The sequence below is a fragment of the Parasteatoda tepidariorum genome, chromosome 6, assembly GCF_982258835.1.
Source record: "Parasteatoda tepidariorum strain Cologne lab strain chromosome 6, Ptep-v5.0, whole genome shotgun sequence".
In the NCBI taxonomy this organism is placed as follows: domain Eukaryota; kingdom Metazoa; phylum Arthropoda; class Arachnida; order Araneae; family Theridiidae; genus Parasteatoda; species Parasteatoda tepidariorum.
Window position 1 is genome coordinate 23,288,115 of NC_141760.1, and position 27,429 is coordinate 23,315,543.

The following is a 27,429-nucleotide window of genomic DNA, read 5'->3' on the forward strand; positions in this document are numbered from 1 at the left end:
TTATTTCCTTTTTCTTTATTGTATAAAATGCTGATTTCTTCATTTTTTTGAGAATTAAATTTGAGATTACCCCCACTTTTTTGATAAAAAAATATATTGACTAGTTCGTGATTTATATGGTTTAAAATGAGGAAATTCAACTCTATTTACACCAGAACTGCTTTTCAATAATTTTCGTTCATTTGATTATTGCATATGAATTATTATTATTATTTTTTCTTGTTCGAAACTACGATGAAATAGTTCAAAGTAAAAAACGCATCACCTAATTTTCATTTTGTAATAAAATTTTAAAGGCTTGTAGACATTAAGCTATGTTTTAAGGGATTAAAAACGTGTTTGAACGATAAATATGTCATTTTTATGATTTATGAGAGTGTATATGAATTTTTTACGATATTGAACTTCATACAATGGTTTTATAAAACTCTAAACGAACAATGTAATAATAAATCTTGCAGCATCACCCTTGACACAATTGGAATTATTTATAATGATGACAATGAACATTTATTAAATTAATAATTACAACAGCTAAGGAAATGCTATGAAGGTGAAATACTGGCTATGACATGGAGAACTCCATTCGTCGTACCAACATCTCCATACAACATTTTATTTCCAGATATGAGGATGCAATCTAAACAACAACAGAAAAAGAAGACATATGTATTACGTCATTTTTTTCATAAAAAAATTTGACACGTAATTATATTATGTAACATACCAGGTGTGATTTGTACTATGAGGTAAGTACCAGCTTCAGTTAATAGTTGTTGTTGGTCATATAATCCGGTACTGTATAAGCAACTCTTGACTAGGTATTGTCTTACGAATTCTAATAAATAAAAAATATTCATAAGTAACTCAGTAGATTTAAAAATAAATTAACCTCAAGCTGTGAAAATACTTGAATAAAATATATAAAACTAATATTTATCCTTCGTGGGAGTTAATTCACGTCTAGTTAATTTAATCCAGTAATCGATTTTTTAAGACCCCTAACTAAAAGGCAAAACACACTGATTTGATAGTTCTTATTTTATAGTGCTTAAAAATTTTAAAAATATTTTTCTGTAAGCTTTTCATTTTTTTGCTTATAAATACTTGTTTTATTGTTTGACTAATAGTTTTTATTGATTCTAAAATAATTTTATTGGTTTACGGAGAAGAAAATATTATCAAAACTATCAGAATATGGTAAAACTTACCGAATTTCTGGAAAGCTTTACATTTTTAATATTATGGAAAACATTTTGACCTATTGAGAAAAAATGAGGTCAAAAACCAGATAAGGAAACGTTAAGCAAGTTTCCAGATCTGTGGGAACACCAAAAAACTGGGTACTTTTTACCGAAGACCTTTGATTGGGATTTTGGTTAACTTAACAATGAAATATTGTTTTACAATATTTGATGAAATTGGGGGTAAATGTTGTAAAACTTGGTGAATTTATCATGAAACCATATAGAGTGGCATAAAATCATTTATTCGTTTAAATTTAATCTTCAGTTTTGTGTTTTTCAATAAATGCGCAGTAATAACAATTGTTATTCTAACTGTGATTTCATGGAAAACCATTACCATATAAATTGATAATTTACAAAATTAGATTTTTAATTGTTATATAATTTGATTTTTAAAACCAGAATTAAGTTGTTGTTTTTTACCAGAAATTAAAAGTTTTTTTTACCAGATTTTTTTTTACCTTACAGTAATTTTAACAGAATTGTTGTACGCCATGTGTATATAGTGCAGGAAAGGTAAAAATTTAAAGGCACATATTTTCTAAACGAGCACAATTGGAAAGTCTTACTGTAATTAAATGAATAGCTGTTGAGAAAAAACTTAATAATTAGATTTCTATTACTCTATTTTATATCAAATTTTAGATTTTATGATTAAAATAATGTAATTTCAAAGAATTTAAGAGCTTACTATAAAAAAAAAAAGATTAATGTTTGCAAAGATTTATTTTTTCGGCAGATGCTCACTAACCAAATTATATATCACTTATTCCAGACAGTGTTTCGTGTACTCCGCGATAGGGGGTAGCATTTGTAGAGCTTCTTTCAACTTCCGGTGGAAGATTTAGGTCGAAGAATTTCTGCTGGTATAAACTAAATTGCGTAAATCTACATCTGAACGGTCAAGGTAATTGCATATCAATATAGCATAATTTCCCAAATTACTTTTTTCATATCTTCATTTGACGTTTTAAAATATGAAGAACATGTTTTTTCGAAGAAACACGACACAAAAATTAAGTTTAGAACAACTGAGTATTCCGAGTACATACAAACAAATCCGGAAAATCAAGAAAAGAAATTGTCAAGTCAATGCTATGATGACAGAAGAGAACCTCGGATTTTTTTTTTTTTATTTTTTTACGATAGATGGTGAATACATTTCAATTTAATTGAGTAAGTGTGACACAATTTTGATACGATTTTAGTCAGAGAGAAAAATATGCTATTTTAGAAGCCCACGCTGCACGTTCCTTTTAAATCTTACACCTTCAATTAAATACCAGAAAATGTATAAAGACGTTTTTTTTCTCAGATACTCACCTATTGCTTTTTTCCTGTTAGCAATTAACTGTTGATATATTTCTGTTTCCATATTTGAGAAAGCACAGTTGTTCGGTGCAAACAAAGTAAAAGGTTCTTCGCCTGCAAATTAATATTTTAAAGAATTAAAAATCAACTGAAGCACAAGCAATAAGAATCAAATTCAGGAAATGTTACCATAGGTGCTTAATCTTATCAATTGTAGCATATTTGAACATTTGTTGTACATCATTCAATTACTTGATGTAACATTCATAATTATTAATTCTAAAACTGTCTCTAGAAAAAATTTAAAAAACATCGTTTGCCTTTTTTTTCGTAACGATACTCAATAAGAAATCAAATAATGCATGCATGCATATTCCTCGTCACTCCGAGTTGGAGCATAGGGCTTCTATCATAACTTTCCAACTCACTCTATTTGTTGCCAGATATTTTGCATCTCTCCATGTCGTTCTTATTGTTTGCAATTCGCTTACAATCGTCCGGCATCAAGTATTTTTAGATCTTCCTCTTTTTTCTATTGCCCTGAAGTTTCCTAACAAAAACTTTTTTTTTACTTCAAATTTTTCAGGTTTAAGTAGAACATGACCAATCCATTTCTTGTAGTATAATCAAATCAAATAATAATGTAAAATAATTAAAATGAAGAAAAAAGGTAATTAGAGAAAAATAAATAAGCAAACATCGTGTTATAGCTTGCAATGTTGTTATTTCTCAGCAACATATTAAGATATTTTGATTTCAACATGCACCCTTGTGTAGTTTTTACATGCTTCATAAACGATCTCGAAAGAAATTGATAAGAAGTAATCTTTGTTTGAAATGATACAAAAAATATAAGCGTTTTACTAGTGATTTGACCACCACTTAATTAAATGTTATTCTATGTATGTTTATATAGTTTCCACTTTAAAGAATATGAAGGCCAGTTGTTCGTTAAAGTTACCTTTAAATACGTCTTTTCCTCCAGCCAGTGTCAGCACCTTCGAAAAATTACTAAGCATGGGTGTTTTAGCGACTGTGAGAGCCAGATCTCCTGGTGGTGGTGTCATTGCCTCGTCTATAACCGCAACTGATACGTTACTGTCTGGAGTGATAGGACGAATAGCTCTGACTATGCATCCAGATACAGTTAGGTAATTACCTGGCTGGAATAATGAAGAAAAAATATCAAACATACACTGTATTTTTTTTATTTAATAAACAACCAATTACTTTATTTTCGAGATGCATGCTGTGAGTGCTCTATGGTTACAGGCATTGAGCAGTTATTGTGAAGAACCGAGGTTTGAGTCTCAGTGGCGACGTGAATTTACACATCAATCAGACTGACCTTTTTTGAAAAGTAAAAGCGCTTATTCGCAGCATTTCTACAGACAAACTAGACAGAATTGTTAAGCTTTAAACTCCGCGACTCTCCACCCAGCCCTCACAACGCTCTTACATGAATGCTTTACTTTGCATTATTTTATTACACTTTTATAAAGATTGATATCTGTACAATTTTTTTAACAAAACAATTAAAGTTCGCCGGAAAAAAAAACAGACCACCCTGAAATAATGAGTGCAAACCATATTTTAAGTTACAAAATCAGTCGAAAAAACGCACTTTCTCTAAATAAACATACTTTTTTTTCAATGAATTCCCAAAAATATAAGGGGTAGCTTCAATCTGTTGCTTGTTTCACCATATCTAATTAATTAACATATTGGCGGTCACCCCCTTAAACCATTAAAATTGAGACCTAGAACTTTTATATCTGAAAATTAAATCAAAAGTTATTCAGGGTGGTCAAAAAAGTCCTCTTCTTTGAAATCTAGAAAATGCTTAAACCAATCTAATGCAGTATAAAACAGTCTACGTGAATAAAGCATAAATAAATGTACTGAAAGTTGATCTTTATTCAAATTTTGCGTTATTTAAGTTGTTTTTTCTTTTCTGTCGTTGTTTTGGTTTATTCACTTCGTTTTACTTTACGTAACTTAAAGTATACCATTTCTAGTTTTAGGATTCAATTGTTATAAATGCAGAATTTTTGAGAAAACACCTTTAAAGGACATCCTAAAAATATTTTCAGGATAGTATCAAGAAAGAGGTTTAATATTTGCGAGTCGTAAACAGTATTTATAATATTTAATAGTTACATTAAACTGTCCTGAACTAGTGCTAACTTCAGATAAATAACAAATAATAAAGGAAAAGTCAAATGCGGTAATCGAATGTTCATTAAAAATGAACTGAGGTTGGGATACCAAACAAATCGTTCATAAACTATTTAGTTTATTCAAGATGTAAGGAAATAACCTGGCCAAAGAATACTAATTTTATAACAGGTAACTATTTTTTACAACAAGGCCAAAGCAACTATTTTTATAACAACATATCGGAAAATAATTTTGGAATGCGTTCTACAGTAAATTGTTGAGATCATGCTTTTTTCGTCAAAACATTTCATCGCAAACCAAGAATAATTTTTCAGCAGGATTCTACTATATGTCAACAAAGTTAGAAGAGTTTAAAAATTGGTCAAAAAATTTATGCTTTAATTCTACCAAAGTTAGAGGCGTTTAAAAATTTTTCAAAAATTTTACTGTCAGAATTTTCTGCTTGGTCTATTCTACCATGCTTTCTTGGTCGCTACATTACATTGTAAACCAAGAATGGATCTTTCAGCAGGATTCTGCTATATGTCACCAAAGTTAGAGGCGTTTAATTCTCCAAAACATTCACTGTCATTCTTACCGAAAAAAAAACTGGTTACCTTATCTACCAGATTTTAATCCGATTTCTGATTTTTCTGATTAGTTCACTTTTGAGACAATGGTTAGGATTTAAACTTGACTTTTAACTCTCGAGAAAGTGCGCGAAGTATTTCATACCCCTACCTATGCAAAAAAATGGAATATTTCTAATTTGTGTAACCTAAATTCTCTGTTGTATTTAGTATCCGATTTTCTTCATGATCTTGACAATGACTTTTAAATTTATCTTCCCCTTGAGTGGAATTTTTAAAAAGCAACCCGTTCCACGCACCTGTCAATGTAAGTCGATTTTTCGTTGGAACAGGTAAATCAGAAATTCACTTTTAGGGAGAATGTAAATATTCCATCTCATAAGCTTTATTAAGTTAAAAGCATTTTAATTTGCATTTTCAGCAAATTATTAATCTGCCAGATGGTCAGTGTTATTTCTTTTCGCCTTGGATGAAATACAGAATCGGGGAATAAGACTTTTCCACGAAATCCATGCACTTCATACAAAAATAGAAATGTTCCAAACAAATAGCCTTTGAAAAGACTGAGTACAAAAATATGGTCAAAAATTTTAAATTATTCATTACAATAATTATACAAATTATTTTATTCAAAAAGCACACAAATAATATAATTATTAAGTAATAGAGATGAAATTAGACTTAGCTTCAAGATTATTTTATTAGTTTTTTCATTTTTACTGACATCAATTCGTACTTTTTATTAAAATTAATTTTAATTAAGTTTCATTCAATAAGTGTTATTACAAATGATAAACAGTTTCTGTACTAAATAACATTATTTGTATTGCAGTTAGGAGCATGAGACAATCCACACTCCCACTCTCCTAACTCTTTAGGATGCATCTTCCTTCAGGACATCCGTAAAACCCTTAAGGTAAGGAATGGAGCAGAATATCAGTCATCGAGTTGCGACCTACAGAGAAACTTTCGTAAAGCTTTTAAATCTCACTTTGAACGTAACCTGTTACAGTTATTCATCGTATAATACTATGTTACTGTTATTCTTTGTATAATACTATGTTACTGTTATTCTTTTCATATTTACTTGAGTGATATTAGGATAAGCATAAGTTTTGTGTTATAAATTTCCTAGTCATTTCTTTTCAACCTGTAAAAAAAATTCAGTACCCAAAAAAAGATACAAAAAATTTTTACCATTCGGTCCTTTGCATAAATGTTGCAGCGTATTCGTTTGCCGGGTAATAATGAAGGCATAAATCCATTATTTTGTACAGAATCCCACGAAAGTATCTGTGGACTGATGTGAAATCGAATAAACTTGTTTAAACGTTCTGGATCACCAATGGTAACGGCTCGTAGAGTAGGAGACATTCTGCTCAGAGCAGAGTTTGTTGGTAAAAACAGGGTGCAGCCGTTTGCTCGAAGACCTAACAAAAAATTGTACAATCAATATATAAAATAATTTTTTTTTTTGAATTAGAGAATCAAATTACTGAAAAGAACAATCTAATTTTGATTAAAAAAATATACAAAAATCATAGAAAATGCATATGAAAAGCATTAATATGTTGTTAAGTATATTACAATATATAACAAGTGTTGAGTTGTTAAACTTTTATTCTTTCTTTGTTCTATTTTCTGCGCCCTTGTGATGCAGTGAACTGTCAAATGTCTATTGATTGATTTCTTAATAGAGTCATATGAAACACACGTTAATATGTAACAAATAATTTAGTAATCCAAAATTAAGCTGAGATTAAGAAATGAAACATGCGGAAAGAAAATGATGATTTGACGAAGAATATGAAGAAAAACTAAGTAAAATAAAAATAAGCGTTTGGTTGCTGTCTGCTTTGAAAATCAGGTTAGATATTCTTTAAAAAAAAGTTCAAAATTAGTTAATATGCTTGTCAACAAACAGCACTGATGACTAGAAAAGAGCTCACTACGCAGTTGTGGCGAATATTGAATATTTTTAAAAACTTTTCTTTCTCAGTAGACAGCAGCATTTGTAGAAGATATCCGGAGATAAATTTGAAACTTAGTGGTGTCTTACTAAGTAGGACGCATCAAACAATGAATTTCCATCTCTTTCCACTTTTTTGTAAACGATATTTCCTATCTTCAGCCAATTTTGATTCACCCAATTACTCTAATCTAATACCTCTTCAAGATCATAGAACATCGGGGAATGCCCGAATAATATTTCCCTTCCCTAATTAGTGAAATTCAGTGTATTTTCTTTGGTTTCCTCGACACAATTTGCTTAATAACGCTGATGGTCATATTCAGTTAGAAATTTTCGAAGGAGTTTTCAAAACTTCTACATAAAGAGCCCACCCGGAGGTATGCGATGAGTGTCATCGTGATACAATCGGATCTGAACAAGAAAACAAAAGGTCCACACAAGTTAAGCATAGTAGAATGTCTAGTGAAATCGTCTGATGGACACCACAAGTGTAGGCAAAAAAGGTAGATAGTAGGCGAAAAAGGTAGATAAAAAGGTAGACCTCGATGAGCAAAACGCTCAGTACTGGCCCCAAGACGCAATGGTAGCAAATTTAGAAGACAGTTAAAAAATTGCATGACCGTATATAGAGTGCATTCGACAATACGTCTACTCACAAGCGCACCCCCTAAAGAGAAGATCAAACTGCACATCTGTAACCTACAACTGTAGTAAGAATTTAGAATATTACACTGTTATATAGTACATCTTTAAAAGTTTAAAGACTTTAAACAAAGTACATTACAAAAGTAAAAGCAAAAAGATGCTCAACATGCATTGAGTTTGTTAAAAGACAATTAAATCTCAGAGCGAAAGTTCAGACGTAGTTAGTATTTTTGAGATCGTTCGTCTTTTTATAACTATTACAGCAAATTTCTTCCTTTTTGCATCCATATATATGGCTGTTTAAACACTTTTCGCCTTGAAGATCTCTAATCAAGTTTGTTCAAATTATCAAACTCTTTTGTCAAGAATATTAATAGTGTAATAAGCATGATGCCTTTGTGTTTTAAAATTTTTTAGATTATTTGTTTGATAATGTGAGTAATATCTATTAATCTAAATAAAATCGAAAGGAATGCATTATGTATTGCATCTGAGTTGTCGACAGTATTGTGTGCGATAACGTTAACGTGACATTAGGTGCGATAACGCACGAATAAAAGTTGAGTGTACAGAAAAAAGGATATATTGTACTGCAAAGAATGACTTACTTGGAGATCGTAATTGATTTCGTAAATGTGCTTTCTTCATCCAGTCTAGAAAAGTAGTTGCGTTAAATTCATTCCCAATTTGATTCAGTTTATCATCAAAATCTTGATCTGGCGAAGTTTGCTGAGCTAAATGTATTATTTTTTGTTATTAAATTTATTTGATCGAAAATATTAATAAAAGAACTAAGGATTCAACAACCTTTATGCAAAGTTTGAAGACAATTACTTAAATCAAAATAACTTACGTGTAGCCGGAATAAAGAGCAAGCTATCAATTGGATGAACGACTCCGTTTCCTGTGATTATTTCTTCTCCAGTTACAGGTTTTTCATTTACAAATACTCCACCTAAAGTACAAAAATAAGACAATTCAAGACTAAGACAAACTCTTGTTTTTATCATTTAAATAATGTATAACATGTAGAACAAAAGCTTCTGAGATTAAATTTAATATGCACATCCTTTTTTTAAAAAAAATTATGAATTGAGGAGCATTCTTAGAGAAACGATTAGCGATTTTTCGGAAGCATCATTGTTAAATTACATAAAGTTATTTTTAACAATTAAAATAATAATACCTGATGGAGTTCGATGGATAATTATAACATTTCCTCTTACAGTAGTTAATCTGAGACCAGGAGACAACCGACTCCTGTAGTAGGCACCAGGGACAACGTGTGACCAGAAAAGTTCTAAAAATAATTAAAGTGCAATTAAGAGGAGCAAAGGAAATACATACATATCTAGACATTCTTAAATTTCGAAATATTTTTATATCTTGAATTACATGTTTACAGATAAGAAGTATGTTGATGCCTTATTCTATTCTAACAAAGTATCTACACTGTAAATACTTGACATCAAATTAAGGTAAAAAATATCGACACTTAGAGTACCAGTACTTTTTACCATAAAATCCATTTTTACCAGAACATGTTGTGTAACAAACAAATCCATATACTGTAAATTTTGCATTGATAATTGCCATAAAAATCACCGAATCACTCGAATTAAATAAATATTACTGTAAAAATTATGGTATAATATTTTACGATAAAACTGGGTTTTACGATAAAATGGATCTTAAGGATGATGTACCTTAAATACTTTATACCGTAATTTGATCAGAAATGTTTTGCAGTGTTGACAGTGAGAAGTAAAAGAGAAACTAAAGATAGACAATAATGTGGTTAGAGAACGTTGTTTTCTATTAAATGAACTAAAAGCACCCGAGTAAAATATTATGAATAAGTATCTCCAATTTACGTTGCTTTGTTGCTTCAGGTAAAAGCAGAATATGATAACTATTTATTAAGATTAAATATTTTAAGTCAAAAATCTAAATAAGGAGTTTATTTGTAAAGAATGTCGTATGCAAAATTGAATCATGATAATAAATTTATAAATACGTTATAGATATCGTGATAGGCAGGTAGGGTAGATGTATAAGTAGTTAATTTGTATTGTATATTAATTTGTATTATATATTGTACGTGACACATGAAGAATTCATGCATTAACCAGATAAAAAAATGTAAATCTTAAAAAGTATAGTAGCCGTTTGAAGTTGAAACCGTAGATAGTATTGCAGCTTTTAATTAGCATATAAGAATTTAAATATGACCTACTAAGAAATTAAACACTTTAAGCTAATAAGGATATAGAATAGAAGTAGACAGCAGAAAACATTTCTAAGAAATTTATTAACACTTTATAATGTGTATGATGCATGATGAGGTGATATATTAACCTGATAAGAAATTTGTGTCTTGCAATTGATACGGTGGTAGAGTAGACAGTGCAGCATCAGTCGGTGCAAAAATAGTGTAGACTGAGCCATCTGAAATCAAAATAAGCATTTTTATGATTCATCGTAAGAAATTAAATTTCCCAAAATAATAATGAATATACAAGTACCATTGTTGATGAGGTTTTGTATATTCGGCCGTGATTTTATAATTTGCTTAAACTGTGGGAAAGGCTGTAAAGCATCAGCAACATTCCGCGATGTAGACGGGAGGATTACTTTGTCTGTGACTAATATCATTCCATCTGCAGCTTGACGAACTGAAAGAACTCTAGCGCCCCCTACCATCAATGACTGAAAATTTTAAAAAAAAATTATATTAGTTACTATTCTTAAAAGATATATACCTATCACTAGTCAGAATAATAAAAAATATAAGATGCAAGTAAAAGATGCGCGAGTCAAAATAATCATAAGAAAAGTCTAGTTGAAAGATTCAAAAATACAAAAAGCACTAATTAAAATATTTCAAAAAATAAAATTATAATAGTTAAAAGATTCAAAAATACACAAATAATGTCAAGCAAAACATTCAAATAAGGAAAACTAACAGTTATCAACATTTTAAAATATTGCGAACAACAGTTACCTAAATATTAAAGTATTAAAATAACACTAAATAAATATTTAAAAAAATATGAAAGTAACAGTAATCAAAATATTAATAAAAAAAACTTTTTCTTAACTTTAAGAGACCCTTTTTAAACAGAAAATAGGATTAAGTTTTAAGCTCTTTTATTCTTTAAAATATATTTTATTTGATTGTTTAATTTATATTATATTAAAATATATTTATATTTATTGAAATACGTAATGTAATAAATTAACAACGAAGTAACTTAAATAGATGTGTCAGTGAGTGCATTACAAATAATAAATGACACCTTACTAGAATTAACTATTTTATATGTTAAAGCATATTTCATGTTTTCTGTGCGTAAAGTTATGAGTCTAGAGGCAGTTGTAAACTACACTCATTCTACTACCTAAATAAAGCTTTGTATTTTAGACTGATAAATTCCGTATTCATACCCGCTAAATAAGGGTGATTATAAATAACAGTGTTATATTGAAGCTAGAATAGCTTAGTTACTCGAATTTTTACCACCGTAGGAGTAATAGTAAAAATCAATATTCATAAAAAATAACAGTAAGTGCACTACACTGTTAGAATTTTCATTTTAAAATTATGGTAAAATAACCGTCAGCAGTCTGTCCTTCCAATTAACAGTAAAGTTTACGATAGAGAACATCTTTTACCTTTACTGTTTAGAAACGGTTTACCACTAGTATGGTTAAAAAACCATAAACACAAAAATTATACCCTTTTTTTACCATTTACTAGACACATGGTTTCAAAATTGTAAAAAAAAAATTTGCTGGATATTGCAGATGGTTTAGTAGCTTTATGGCACTGTCATCAATGCGTGATTGAGAGTATCATATTCTTACTGTACAGAATCACAAATTAAAGGGTGCAGAACACCGGAAACATTTCATGTGTTGAAGGGAATGCAGGAAATGATACAACGTCAACGGGGAAACTCGAACCCCCATTCTGTATGTCATAAAATTGACAGATTTGACCTCTCGGCTATAATGTGTACACAGCTGCAGGGCACTAAGTGTCTTCATTATGTGGGCCTCGTTGGTGAAGTAAAATCCTGGTTGTTTAACCATATTAGGGGATAACAGTTAATAAATGGTTTTTCTCACAGTTAACAATTTCAATACCATTTTATTTAGGGTTATTTTACTATTTTTATGGAATATGGTAAAATAACAATTATATAAATTGTTATTTAACAGTTTTTCCGAGAAATTTCTAATTTGACTCACACTTCCTCCGTTGAGAGAGCTGATAATGACTGTTCCTCCCAAAGACTTCACAGGTTGATCTTTATCTTCTCCCGTCGTCAGATTTAATTGACCCTCCATCATTTGTGAGAGTAGCATACGTCGTAACAAGCGAGAATTACGACGCAGACGATCCAGCACATTCTGTCCAAGTGCTTTGTAAGCGTTGTCCGTTGGAACCAGTATAGTATATCCTATATCTGATCCTAACAACAAAGAATAAACAAAGACGGTATCAAAACAAAGCTTATTTTTTATAAACTTTAAATGAATAAGTGATAGAAACATAATGCTCACCATTAATCCTTAAGGATACTAAACAATAAAGATTTTAAGGAAATAATAAAAAACCATTGACTTTGGCAGTATGATTTTCAATAAAATTTGAGTGGAGAAATATAAAAACATTATGATCACCATTAATCCTTAAGGATACTAAGCAATAAAGATTTTAAAGGAATAATAAAAACCATTGACTTTGGCAGTATGATTTTCAACAGAATTTGAGTGGAAAAATGTAAAAACATGATGCTCACCATTAATCCTTAAGGATACTAGGCAACAAAGATTTTAAAGGAATATTAAAAGCCTGATGAATTTGGCAGTATGATTTTCAATAAAATTTGAGTGGAAAAATATAAAAACATAATGCTCTCCATTATTTTTATGCGTACTAAGAAATAAATAATTTTAAGAATTATGAAGAAACATTTAAGTTTGACAGTAGATTTTTTTCAATAAATCTTGAATGAATAAATGATAGAAACATATTAAACACCATTATACCCAAGTGTACTAAGCAATGAAGATTTTAAAGGAATATTAAGAAACAGTTAACTGTGAGACTATTTTTTTCAATAAATCTTGAATGAATAAATGATGGGTACATAATGCTCACCATTATTCCCAAGTGTACTGAACAATAAAGATTTTAAAGTAATTAATTTAAACACTATTATTTTCAATAAATTTTGAATAATTAAATAATAATATCATAAAATTCAAAATTTGTCAAAAGTGTGCTTAGCAATAAAGATTTTAAAGGAATATTTAAAAGAATTAACTTTAGCATTTTATTTTTTCTTAAAATTTAAATGAATAAATGATACAAACATATTACTCACCATTACTCCTATGAATACTAATCAATAAAATTTTTAAAGGAATACAAAAAGCAATTAACTTTGACACTATGTTTTTCAATAACATTTGAATAAATTAAGAATAGAAACATAATGCTCACCATTATTCCTAAGTGTACTAAGTAATAAAGATCTTCTAAGCAAGGAATTAGCCGTGGTAAATGTCATTCTTTTGCCATCGGGTAGCTGAAGAGGTGTTGAGATAGTTTTAGTTATAGAACGTGGAATAGATGGAGGCGGTTCCCTGTAAACTGGTACTGGCAAAAATTCATCTGCCATCGAAGGAGGATCTGGAAGAAAAAACTTTTTATAGATTTTTGAAGTCAAACTAATTTAAAACTTTTCATAAAAAATTATGAAAAAAATATTTTTATTATAAATAATAAATTCGAATAATAAATTGGAAAAAAAAAAGTTTTTGTTGTTTCTAATGCCACTTGCCACACGGGTAAGCCTGCTTGACTTGACTTGATATAAGTTGGAACGAAGTACCTGCCCGCGAAGCGCGCATCTCACTTCTTCTGCTTCATTTGCCCTAAGACAACGGTGAATTTTGGCTTTAAAAAGTTTGTAGAAAATTTCCACAGGAAGGCTGTGGACGTCTTGGGTGGGTGGTGGCTTCGTGGGAGATGACTGTGTCTATGGCTTTTCTGCTATCAGTGATCTGAGTAGACTGACGAGTTCCTGATCTTTCAGGAGTTGCTGCAATTCTTTAACGATATGCAGGAATCTGGTTGCTGAGTCTGAAGTTCTCTTTGGCTTGGCGGGTCCTCTTTTCAGCTTTCTAACGGGTCTTGAAAACAGGCCTGAAAAACAGGCTGGGTGCTCACCAGAATAGTTGATACATTTAGCCGGCTCGCATTTAGGTTTTGTACATTGGTACGTGAGATGCGCGTCGGCGCATTTCATGCAAGCTGGCTCGGCATTACAGGATCTTTGCGTGTGTCCAAATTTTTGGCATCTGTAACACTGCATCTCGTGGCGGCCGCCACGAAATCTTTCCACTCGGACTGGTTTGGCCAGGAGTTCTTTGACGTTGTAGATCTCTCTGTGTTCTATGGAGTCGCTGAGGATAACTATGAAGAAGGAGAGGAGCTTATGGTCTTGGCCCCGCCTCTTTCCCATCTGCTCGATTTTCATTGGATGAAGTCCAATATCTAGTAGGCTCTTTTCAATTTCTGTGATCTCATCGTCTATGTTAAGTCCTCTGATGAGAATTTTCAATTTTCTACAATGCTGTAGACTTTCTGACTGATCATCTAATGCAGGGGAAGTCTCCTCTGAAGCCTGGGCTGTAGTTAAGGCTTCTCGCTGGCTGTAGTTGTAGTAGAGTCTATGTCGATCTTTTCTGGTTCAGCGGTGCGAATCTTTTTCTTCTTCTTTTTGCATCTCTTGGTTGGGTGTTCCTTTAGATCTGATTCAGGCTCTATCTGTTTTTGGAGTTCAGATACTGGTTCGTGATCCGTCTCCATGTTAACCGGATCAATCACTGTTTCAGGAGTTATCTCTTTAATCTCTGGCCAGGGTATGAGCTCAATCACTGAGGACTCCGCTGGCGTTTTTGTGTTCTCTAGCATTTCTGTCTCAGGCGGCGTCGTAGGTTCTATGGCAGTTTCCTTAGGGAAGAGCTAATTTTTCTATCCAGGAAGGCTTGAAGATAAATCCTGCTATCTCTGACTGTATTAGGCCTGTCTTGAATTTCTTTTTTCCAGAAGTCTATCCTTCCATCAATTTGTTCTTTAATGTGGTAATAGCTGGTTATATTCCGTGCGAACTCTAAACGCTCTTCATCGGTAGTCAGTTTTTCGTATGGGATTCGTCGCTCCGCGGGCCCATTGGTCCGCCGCTTTCCTTCCCGACCGTATCGTTGATAAGTTGCCATGGTAGCTCCGAGCTCAGTCACAACACAACTTCACTCGGTGAAATCCAATGCTCGAATGGGTAAGCCTGCTTGGTGAAACCGAGCAAATTTAAGGCAGAGTGTGCATTTCTTGTTTTTCAGTGGCGCCATCTATGGTCAAGAATTCGACTTCTGCCACATCATACGTAGCTCCCGCTTATAGGGCGGACCCATTCATACATCCATTTATTCATCCATAGATCGTAATTGTGACCTGAATCAGAAAACGATCGATCTCCAATCCAGTACTCCCAGAGGTATTGATTTTTTATGGGAACATGGAGGACTTTTGCGACTCGACAGATTTAACGTGCATCAGTCATTTTACTATACGGGGAGTCTTCTTATGGCGGGGTTCGAACCCATGAACTCTCGGACATGGGCCCAGCGCTCTACCGATCAGGCTATCCCGGCCCAAAAAAAAAAGTTTATATTATGTTTGTTTTCAATTTAAAATGATGACAAATCGCATATAGTTAGAATACAGGAAAAAGAAGCTTGACTCCTAAAATGCCCTGAAATATCTTATCTCACATCATGTGCGTAATTTTTGAAATTATTTTTCAAGAAATATAATTTAGGTGTCTTACAGATTAATTTTTAACGAAGACGTTTGTTGTTATAGTTACAACTACAGTTCGAAACATTTTCATAACAAGTAATCGGAGTGCTGGATAACTATTTTTGAATGAGTAATATTTGTGTTATAAACAGATAGTAAGGTTTAGGTGCTTAAGAAGTTCATTAATGATCAGAAGATATCTTACAAAAAGTAGAACGATTTAAATGTTAAAATTGAGTCGTAAATAACTTGCTTATTCATTTAAAAAATAAGAGAAAGTTCATCCGGTGATAAGCGAATTTTTCATCCATAAACATGTTTGATTTGACTATTTTGTGTATTTTAAATGATTATTCCTTTGCAAGTAGGTGGTATATGAGAGATTACTTTGGTTTGGTAATTGTTTCAGGGCTTATGACTCAAAATTGGGAAGTGTTATGATCTGAATATAAAAGCATAACCATCTTATGTACGTGAGGAAAAAAAATTATATAAAATAAGCATGGGATCTAGAAAAAATGAAGATCGAAAAATAAAATGGGAAAAAAAGAAAAAGATAGCTAGGAAAAGGAAATACTGTATTCAACTGAATAAGTTACTCACACAGTGGAGTACTTTTACTTTTTCCAACGTGCTATTGGAAGCATGGACATTGATTGTTTGCTAACAAATATTTAAAACTGTTCACATAAATTTATATTTACCTGGTAACGTATTCATTGTAAATGGTGGAGGTCCAATTGTTGCGGGGCGTCTTCTAGAATGCAGTTCAGGGGGCAAAAGCAATCTATTAATTGCGTGTATAACACCATTATTGCAAGATACATCAGATTTAACCAAAGGAACTCCATTGGCAAGAATGAGACCTGTGTCAAATATAGAAAGATTTTTCATTAAACTGAACTAAGTTAAGCTTATTAAAACAATTAAGGACAGGGTTTTTTCTGAGTACTAAAATTATACATATGGTATTTAAAAGGAAATATTTGAGTTGATAGTGGTTTAACTCACCTCTTCTGTTAGTAAAATGAACTGGTTCCCCTCCTAACGTTCTCAAAGAATATCCATGGGCCAATACAGCACTATAGTGAGTTCCTGGTACCACGTGGTTTAAAAGTACCTCTAGATTTAAAACAAGGCTCTAATTAGCAAATATATTTTCCATTAAAAGTTCTAGCTTTTATAAAATATCTCGTTATCCTTAAGGTTTTTTTTCCAAATTATAAAAAGAATAACCTAGACTGAAGCGAACTTTTTGAAAAGTTAATCCCTTATTATATCAATAATATAGTGCAATAGAATAATACGTCATTACTGGAAATATTTTTCTTCTGTCAAACTCGTTCTATTTTTAATTTTGAAAACATTTTAGAAATTTAAATAGAAAAAAGATACTTTTAAATTTTTATATATGAATTATATATATTTTTTCTGCATGAAGAAGTATTAAATTTATCATGGTATCATTTTTTAACAGGGCTCAAATAAAGTTAAACTGTGTAAATGACAATACTAAAACTTATATTTTTATTTCATTTATTTAGATGAAAATGAAGGAAAACTAAATTAACACAAAAAAAGCTCCTAAGCCTTACTATAAAATTCTTTTTAAAGTGATCAATTTTTTTTTTAAATTCTGGGAGTTTTTTCTCTGCACATAATATTAATAATTTTACTTATAAACCTTCCAAGCAGTTATTTTCTGCTTGGAAATAAAATAAGTGTTCAAGAATTTAATTCATTTCTTATAAGATATTTAGAAATTATTTTTCAATTATACTTATGATGCGTTTAGCTATATAGAAGAGGATCTTTATGAACTTACTAGTTAATAATGTTATATTATTGCTTAGTTTTTCTTCAACTTCTGGCGTCAAGGCTTCGAAAGCTTCATCAGTGGGCGCAAAAAAGGTAAATGTTCCACCTAGATAAGAAAGAAAAACAGAATAAATATTTTAATCTGTTAATATTTATTCTGATTTGGATATACGAAAGTAACTATAATTAATTATAATGGATTCCTTTGGATTGCAAATAAATTTCTTGGAGGTAGCAACAAAGAATTTCATTATCATTTGATCATAATGATTTTCCGAATCCTTTTGTGTAAAAAGAAGCTCGTTTTAGGCAAATGTTAATAGGATAAAAAAAGGTCAAAAGTTAAAAAGGAAAACATAAAGGAATTACTCGTGCCATGCTCGACTGTGAATAATATTAATAGCAAATTACTATCTTTTACACTGCTTGCTGATAATTTGTTGGAGCCAGAGATACCACCCATGTAGCATGATACGTAAATTAAACATAAATTTTTGGGAAGTAGGAAAAATCAATACACTAGATACGTAAATTTTACGTAATATTGACGGAATGATATTACCATTGAGATATTTGATAAAAGAACTTTAGTATATTTTACGTAATATTAAAAGAATGGATTTTACCAACTACTTTTTGTTAAGATTGCTTTTGCATATTTTACGAAAGATAGACGAAAAAATATTTACTAATTAGATTTAGCAAAAGTGGTTCTGTGTATTATACGTATTATTGACAAAGCAAATTTACCATTTAAATTTCGGTAAATTCGGTTCGAAATTATTTACGCAAATTTTATGTTTTTGAATAACTACTTTTTTCTGTAATTTTACTGTAATTAATCAATTAATTAATTCTAATGTAATTAATCAATTTTACTATAATTAATTTTACTGTAATTAATCAATTAATTAATTAATTAATTCTAATTAATTAATTCAATCAATTAATGTAATTAATTCTGTAATTAGTCAAATTGTACGTTTCAACTTACGTACAATTTGACGTTCTAATGACGAAAGTAATATGTAAAAATAACGTACTGATTCTGACCTAACAAAAAGTGGTTGATGAAATATTCTTAACATAAACGAATTTGTTTATGTAAAATTTAATTTTCTGTTTTTTGGATAATCATGTTTTGCTACAATTCGATGTTTCAACTTGCTGAGATTTTGAAGTATTGTTGACGTAAATATTACGTAAAAATAACGTATTCATTCTTACCTAGTAAAAAGTGGTTGGTAAAATATTCGTGAAAGAAACGAATTTGCTTAAGTAAAATCTTACGCAAATGTTACGTTTTTTCGATAACCATTTTTTGCTATAATTCGACGTTTCAATTTTACGTAAATATTGCAAATGCTTATTAAAATTTAAAGGTGAAATATACGTATTTTTGACGTAAAATTGATGGTTCTCTTTCTGCAATTTATTTTTGAAAACACTCAAATAATAAAAGCAAAAGTCTTCAGAATTTTATTCAACTTTGATAACTTGTATAGGTTTATAATTTGTCATTTGTCATTTCAAACCTAGTTTAACCTATACAAATTATATAATTATTTATTATATAATTTGTATAGGCTAAACTAGGTTTGAAATGATTAGATAGTTATATTTTCTGGGCTTATTTGTAGGCGGTGAGGGAAATAAACACTTCAGCTCAAATTTTCTAAACCAAGAATCAAATAATAAATATTTCTCAGATAAATTGGTATCTTTGATCAGAGCTGATGAATTGATAAAATGCATTATAAAACTAATACTATGCCTTAGAAACCTTTGATAACTTGAAAAAAAATTGCTTTAAACTGGCGTAAGACAGAAACACAAATTAATAATTTTAAAGTTTTTTAAACGCAACTTACTGGAAAGCTTCGGTCCTAGCGCTGTTTTCATCAGGAAATCATTTAGTCTTGGAAAAGTCAGCTTTATCTCGGTCGACAAATCTTCATTGGAGATTGGATACAGCACTCGGTCGATGGGCTGTATTCTCACATAGCCCGAATCTCTTGCGTCATCCAGAAATTGAGATCCTGACACACTCAGCATCTACTTCAAAGTAGAAAGAAATATTTAGCAAAAAAACCAGCATGCACGTAAAAATAATTGTTCAATTCATAACTATTGATCTAATGACTGTATTTCTACCCACCATGAATATGAATCATGTTTGAAAGGGCCAACCTCATGCTTCTTCTAGTTAAGCATACTGTTTTTTATGAATTAGTATTTATGATAAATAAAAAATATTTGGTATTTGAAAAGTTTAAAAAAAATGCAGTTAAAATAGCTCAAATTTGAGTACCATCTGCAGATTTTTAATCCTTAAAATTTGGGAGATAGCTGAAACGTTTGCAAATTGCCCAGCTTGGAAAACCGTAGACAGATTTTTTGTCTTTGAAATATGAGAAATAGCTGGAATGTTAAAAGTATGGTTCCAATAGTATGCACTTTTTTCCTTTCAGAGAAATCAAATTCAGTTAAATTACTCCGTGAAGGTTGTTTTTTCATTAAAAATTTTTTTAAAAATGGAGCACTGCTAATATATATAACAAAAACCATTGATTCTAACTTTAGAATATTATAAATGCTCTTCAGCTAGTAAAACTTTAATAAAAATAAAAATAATAAAGGATTATATTCCTCAGTATAAGAACTATTAAAAAAACAGGGAGAGATATATATCAAAATGAGATCCAAATTAATATATTTGTTAAAGATAAAGTAAGCACTGAAAATTGTGAAATTGTACCATTAAAAGAAAAATAACATTTGAAATTTTGAAATTTTAAAATTTTTTGTACACTCACCTGACCTTCATCGTAAACGTTTAATCTAAGAGGTGTCCCACTCGTTCTTAAGGATGGCAGAATGACATCATTTTTGACGTTTACGGGCAATATCCGACCACTAACAATGTGTTGCAATACAAATTCTCTTAGACGATCTGGGTTACTTGGGACAGATATCAGAGAAAATGCTTCATCGGTTGGTGCAAAAAGCGTCACTGGCCCTGAAAACATCAATTATAATTTAGATATGTTTTAATAATTGATGGGCTTGTGAAAATATAATATGACTAACTTTTATATCGTTTAGGATAGTGTTTTAGGTTTCGCTCAAAAACAATGTTAAGCTTGAGGGGTTTATGAAATTGTGACAGTTTAGGTTAAGGTGGATGAAAGAAGTAACAAGTGAAACAAATGCGATATTAACTGCATATTGGTTAAAATCAAAACATCTAATTATATTTTTATCCTACTTTTATTTTAAAATGTTAACAATGCAGCTTTCTAGAAATAATTTTTCGTATTCACTTTCACTTTTTTTTACATAAAAAATTCATACTGACTAAGTAAGTTCTTTAATTTCCAAACACTATTTTTTAAAGTTAAAATCATAAGGAAGTGTTTTGATTTATTAAAAGTACATAAAAAGTTTAAAAAAATCATAAATTTGGCGCAATTTATTGAAACCTTATTATTTTTTCATATAAAGCAAATCTACATCTACTTGAATTATTGTTAAGCTCACAAATGTCATTAAAACACATTGTTAAAGTTAATCTGAAGGATAACCTATATCGTATCGTTCTGTTTCTGAAAGTAATATTTGTTTATGTAACATAATGAGATACGTGACAAGAAAGAAGAGTTGGGAAGCACGGTGAAGTGTGACACTTGTGACAAAGAGGAGGACCGAGTCAAAAATAATGAAAAAAATATATGATATCATTTACAGCACCCTTTATAAAAGCGTTAAAAACAAAATTCACCAAGTTTTCTATAAAGACTATAAAGTGTTAGTGTGTATTGTGCTGTAATCTAATAGAGATTATGTAAATACGTAAAGTTTAGGCCTAGATACAATATTAGGGTCCTATTTAATGTAAAACAAATTTTGTTTTTTGTTAGTTCGTGCGAATCGCTTCAGTTATTATTAGAGTTTTATTTTTCAATCGTTCTGAAGGTTTTTAAAATCAACTTTATTCTTAATTTTAATTGAAAGGTATTCCACCTAATTAACTTCCTCGCTGTAAGATCAATACATGTCACATTTTTTTTCAAACCTTCAATGCAACTGTGTTTCCTAACCGTCATTCTTAGTACATAATGTTTGAATCCTATCCAAAATTGAAGCAAAAAATATATTTATAATTAAACGATGTAAATGAATTTGTGACGAATCATTTGGGGAATCAGATACTAAGAAGGCGAAATAAAAATCACAAAAATCGAACTATGAGAGGGGGATAAAAACTGTTATTAAAAATTCCGGCCAAAAAAATGGTCTTCGTGTTTTTAACTCTACTTTGTCCAAAAGTTGTTTGCAAATCTTTTAAAAAAAATTTTCTTATTATTTCCGTTTCTTATATATTAATTTTGCTTCATTTATAAATGAATAGTGGTGATTACAGAACACTTAAGATATATGATGGTAGAAAGTACTTGCTGAGCTTCACTTTAAGAATGATTTATTTTCAGTTCTTTTAATTAATTGTGTTAATTTTTTGTATGAAAATTTAAACTTATAAATTCTCATTTATACGTTCTTGGTCTCTATTTACCCATTTTCTTTCTGTGTCAATGGGGTACCTGCAGGTGACGTAGTGGGGATATCTCGATCCTGATTGGTTGTTGAAACGGGCATTTGTATACGTTAGCAACTGTTCTTTTCATTCTATTTTGGATAAGACATCTCAGTCAAGTATCAATTCTATCAAATGACACACTCTAAATTCTTACACAAACATTTTTTCTCAAATATTTCATTTCTTTCACTATATATTTACACAGAGACTTAACACAAAGACAGGCACAAAGGCATGTAATTTTGCATCGAAGTTGCCAGGTGCATAAAACAATAAAATACGTAAACAAATAATGAACCTAAGTTAAATAAAAGAAGTAGACTACAAAGAATTATATTTCAACTAATTCGATATGGGATACGGCTATGTATTTAATTGACGTATTTTTTGTTAACATTCTAACTTATGTTCGAAATTTCGCTCAGCCTTAATACGCCATTTTGCTGATAGGGATTAGCTGACGGTGACGTCATGGGTCAAATAAATGAGCATGAGTGGTCTTCTTCTTAAACAGCAAGTGTTCAATTATCAGAATTCCCATCTAAGTTATACATAAGATGCAAAAATTAATGGCATGAGCAAGCATTATAATTAACATTACCTCCTCCTTGCAGCTCCTTCTGCAACTGTGTAAAATCGATGATGGCAGCCATTCTTCTCAGTCCCATTTGTGTTAGTGTCCCTAATAGACTAACTCTAGGAGTTATTCCGGGTGAGATTAAGATAGGCTGAAAAAAATATAAATAATGACTTGTTATGTTAAGTTACAACTGATAATAAGCTACAACTGATTTTGGCTAATTTACATGCACTGGAAAACAAACAATTCATAGTTATTAAAAGGATATGTTTAATAAACAACTCTGATGTATCAGACCTATTGATGTATCTTTACCAGACGATAAAATAAAATTCCTGCATAGCATGATAGTCAGTCTAGATCAGGGGCTGCCAAACTTTTTTGATCTTCGACCCCTACATAATTTTTTGAAATCTCCATCGACCCCCATAAAAGTAATTTTCTGTTAATTAAAATAAAACTCTATTAGATACTGTGTTTGTACATTTATTTTATGATTTTGACCATTTATTAAAGTAATAGTACATAGTGTAACATTAGATTTATGAAAAATATATTAATGTTGAAATATAAATACCTTAATATTTATGAAATAATAAGTAAGCAGAAATAATACGTAAAGAAACTACGGAATTATTGCTTCTTAATCAATGACATGGGTGTGCCTGGTGTTTTTTTTTCTGCAAGGTTCGTTATATTGGGTTCAAATTTGGTCAATGTTAATCTTAAATTCCCTCGAAACTCCACATTTAATTTATTTCAGTTCTTAGTTAAGATTGGATTCACGTGACTGAAACCGGCTTCAACCATATAGGAACTTGGAAATGTTATCATAAATTGCTGAGCTATTTCGTAAAGTCTTACATATTTTTGCATTATATTTATATTTGTCCAAAATTTGCTTATTGTTAAATTTTTAAAAAGCGTCTTTGTTTCAAATCCCCATAATAATTTAGCAAGCTCGTCTTGCAGGTTGATGTCTACGTTTTCAATTTGAGCAGAAAATGGCATAATAATCCAGTCAGGGATGTCAATGTTTTCCAAATCAACAAAACGCAGTTTAAAATCGTCGCTCAATTTTTGAAGATTACCTGTATATATTTCCAAGTCTTCTTCTTTTATTTCTAATTGTCACATATCTGAAAAATACTGATAATCCTTCGACCAATCGAGCCTTCCTGTTCGGATCGAACCCCATTCGACCCCCTGGCTCAGATCGACCCCCATTCGACCCCCTGGCTCAGATCGACCCCCGCTTATGTTAAATAGACCCCTGGGGGTCTATATAGACCACTTTGGCGACCTCTGGTCTAGATGGTACCATCAAGAAAGAAATTAATTTTCGAAGGAAGCTTTTGATTTTGACCATCTCATTCAAAATAATCTATCAAATGGAAATCATCAAAAATTTTGCTTCGGGATTTAAACCAAAATTTAAAATATGCCACGAAACACTTTTGATATTTCTTGTGGTCATATTTTTCTTAATGCTGCTTTTCGTTGCTCTGTCACTCAGAATAGTTTAAGTGCCTTATACTCGAAGCAATGCAATGATTTTAAACTATATATGTAATCTTGTCGTTCAGAACTATCTGGGCTTTAGAACTGACAATTAACCTAAATATTTTAAAATAATATTTTATAAAAATTATTTTACCTAAATATTTCATAAAAATCACCAATTTGGCTTCATTTTTATACCGAGATGAAAATTATCAAAATCACTGCCTTATTCTCAGCTTTTGAAAATTTTTATGAGTCCAAGTAATGCAGCATTGGAGTAAGTTTTTAAATATTAAAAAATTAGACCACAAATGCTTTTCATTTTCACAAAACCGTGGTTTTTGTCCCTATTGGCGTCTTGTGTCAGTTTTAAAATAAGCGTGGACAGCACTAGCTTGACCTAGACTAAACTTGACCTAATAGTCATAAGTAACAGTTGGAAACTTACAGTAGTAATGAAAATAGCATATTATTCGCAAAAAGCATCATTTCATATTACGACGGAGCTTACGAAAAACAGCCTTGAACATGTAATTTGTGAAGAATAAAAAAATTCGTTTGACCTGTTGAAGACTATTTGCCTAGCAAATTTATAAAAAATTACACAACTGTATCTACTCCTTTATAGTAAATGCATAAACAATTTTCTATATATTCTTTTACATTACTATCTAGTTTTGAGAAAAATTTTGAAACTAAATAGATTTCAAAGCGAATTTTTTATTAAAAATATTCAAAAAAAATTAAAAAAAATTTAAATTGGATTAGAAAAAACAAAAATAAATCTCAAGTCGGATTAACAAAAACGAAAAATAGATCTTAAATTGGACTACCATTCGGTGGTTATAATGGAAAGGTCACAATAATGGAAGATCTTACTAAAGAGCGTGGACTGTATATTTATGAAGTTATGATTATCAAATAAACTGCGCATAGTTTGCAAGAAATTACCTGAATTCTCATAACCGAAGATTGTCTTGTTAAAGTTGGAGCTGCATTACTTTGGTCAGGATTTCTCACTCGTATCAAAATTCCATCAGAAGGCACAACACGAATGACTAAGGATAAAAGAAACACATTCAGAAATAATAAAACTTGTTTTTTTTTAATCTGATATTGAGTTATTTTATAAAAATATGTAAAAAGATAACGTAACCCTGAAAAGATATGAATTTGCTTCTTTCTAGTGACTATGGTTAGAACATAATTGCATTAAGGCGACAAGGGGCTTTCAAATTTTTTTTTTGTAATTATGAAGGGATTTGCTTGAAATTTTCAGAATACATTTATATTGTTAAAAACAACTTTTATACAAAATTTCAAAGAAATATTTCAAAATTTAAGAAATTAAAAAATTAAAATTTCTGAATTTTTTATGTTTTTTTATATTACTCCTCGCGTCTGAAATTTTGTCAAAATGACAAAATTCTTTTAAAATATTACATATTAGGTAATATTGAAAAAAATGTTGGGAGTGCTTTTTTTATTTTTTATTATAGAAACAAATAACATTAAAAAAACAGTAAAAAACCTACATTTTTAGGAAAAAATCATCATACCTTTATAAAATATCATGTATAAAAAAAATACTATTCACTTAATTCAAAAAATGTTTCCAACAAAATGTTAATAATATTCATAAATATATAGCATTAAATTCTCAGGTCAATAGAACGAAAATTCATTACGCTGGAACAGTTTGAAATTTGTAAATTCGTCAAAAAAGACATTTTGAGAAAAATGACATTTACTACTTTTTCATTGCAAATTTTACTTCTGAACAAATATTTCTTGTTTTTAATATAAATACCTATAAATATTGTCTAATGAAGTAGTTTAATAATTATAGACTTTAAATTTCTTTAAAAAAATTAACAGAATATTTAACTAATTTAAAATTAATTTTAAACTAAACTAATTTTAACAGTTACCTGCATTCAAAAAAAGGTAAACAAAGGGGTGTGGTCAAAACTGAAATGGTCATAACTTCACCAGTTTTGCTCTTATTCCAGAAATTTTTTTTTTAAAATGTTCAGTTAAATGCCAAGATTTCAGAAATATAAAATGTAAAATATCGATTTTTTGACAAATTTTTGCTTCTTTGAAAGTCCCTTGTCACCTTAAAAATGAGAATTTAAATAATTCTTAAACTGAATCACTCTGGTCAAATAAATGAATATACATTTACACACTGGTCCAACAACTGGTCCACTGAAGATCAGATCAAGGGGTGATTATATAAAATCCTGTTTTCATAGATTTTTCCTATTCTGTAGAAACAGATTTAGATAAATTTTTCAAATTTAAAAGTGAGTAGAATTATAATAATCTTCGTTCATTCAAACAACAACCAATCAAAATACTACATATATTTAAAACGTGCTCATATCTCTAGCAATACTCATTTAAAACTCCTATATTCGATATTTCAGGTTTTTTTTATAAAAAATTAAAGTTAAATTAAAAATTTCTATCCTGAAACAATTCAAAGTGTGAAAAATTTATGTGTAGCGTTTACTAAGAAAAAGAAGGTACATAGCACAACAGCTATGAAACCTTTTTAAATTTCTATTGGATATTTTAATTCCTTGATGTAACGTTAGTAAGTGACTTCGTTATTGGTTAGAACCTGATTGCATATGGAGTTTTACTCTGTTTATTGAAGCTCGGTCCCCAAGGAAAATAAAAAAATCCATAATTAAGGTGTATTACACTTGAATCAATGCGATGATTTTAAACTATATACATAATCTTGCCGTGAAGAATGATCAGAGCTTTATAACAAACAACTATTTTAAAAGTTATTAAACTTTTTAAAAATCGCCGATTTGGCGGCATATTTCCACCTAGATGAAAATCATCAAAATCACTGCCGTATTCTCAATTTTTGTAAATTTTCATGAGCCAGGTAATGCAGTAATGGAGTAAGTTTTCAAATATTGAAAAATTAGACAGCAAACTCAAAAAACTGTGACTTTTCTCCATATTGATGTTTTGAGCGATTTTCAAAATTAGCGTAGACAGCACTGGTTTTAGATTGGCTAACTGGAACTAACAGTCAAGAATAGTAGTTGCAAACTCACTGAAGTTAAAAAAAACCATATTTTTCACAAAAAAAGCATCATTTCAT

General features: G+C 30.2%; 1 protein-coding gene across 1 annotated transcript in view; it reads right to left on the bottom strand.

The window, feature by feature from the left end:
- Positions 1 to 487: 487 nt before the first annotated feature.
- The window catches only part of LOC107443332 (transforming growth factor-beta-induced protein ig-h3), a 37,860-nt gene continuing 10,918 nt past the window's right edge, over positions 488 to 27,429 (bottom strand). The window contains exons 2-20 of the mRNA XM_043044935.3: positions 25,251 to 25,357; positions 22,818 to 22,944; positions 20,436 to 20,638; positions 19,491 to 19,674; positions 17,627 to 17,725; positions 16,813 to 16,923; positions 16,506 to 16,667; positions 13,441 to 13,629; positions 12,180 to 12,403; positions 10,451 to 10,634; positions 10,284 to 10,373; positions 9,112 to 9,225; positions 8,779 to 8,880; positions 8,534 to 8,659; positions 6,506 to 6,738; positions 3,520 to 3,721; positions 2,571 to 2,672; positions 728 to 838; positions 488 to 640 (exon numbers count right to left, since the gene is read on the bottom strand). Of these exons, the coding sequence (XP_042900869.2) occupies positions 546 to 640; positions 728 to 838; positions 2,571 to 2,672; positions 3,520 to 3,721; positions 6,506 to 6,738; positions 8,534 to 8,659; positions 8,779 to 8,880; positions 9,112 to 9,225; positions 10,284 to 10,373; positions 10,451 to 10,634; positions 12,180 to 12,403; positions 13,441 to 13,629; positions 16,506 to 16,667; positions 16,813 to 16,923; positions 17,627 to 17,725; positions 19,491 to 19,674; positions 20,436 to 20,638; positions 22,818 to 22,944; positions 25,251 to 25,357 (2,765 nt within the window). The 3' untranslated portion in view covers positions 488 to 545. The remainder of the gene's footprint in view (positions 641 to 727; positions 839 to 2,570; positions 2,673 to 3,519; positions 3,722 to 6,505; positions 6,739 to 8,533; positions 8,660 to 8,778; positions 8,881 to 9,111; positions 9,226 to 10,283; positions 10,374 to 10,450; positions 10,635 to 12,179; positions 12,404 to 13,440; positions 13,630 to 16,505; positions 16,668 to 16,812; positions 16,924 to 17,626; positions 17,726 to 19,490; positions 19,675 to 20,435; positions 20,639 to 22,817; positions 22,945 to 25,250; positions 25,358 to 27,429) is intronic.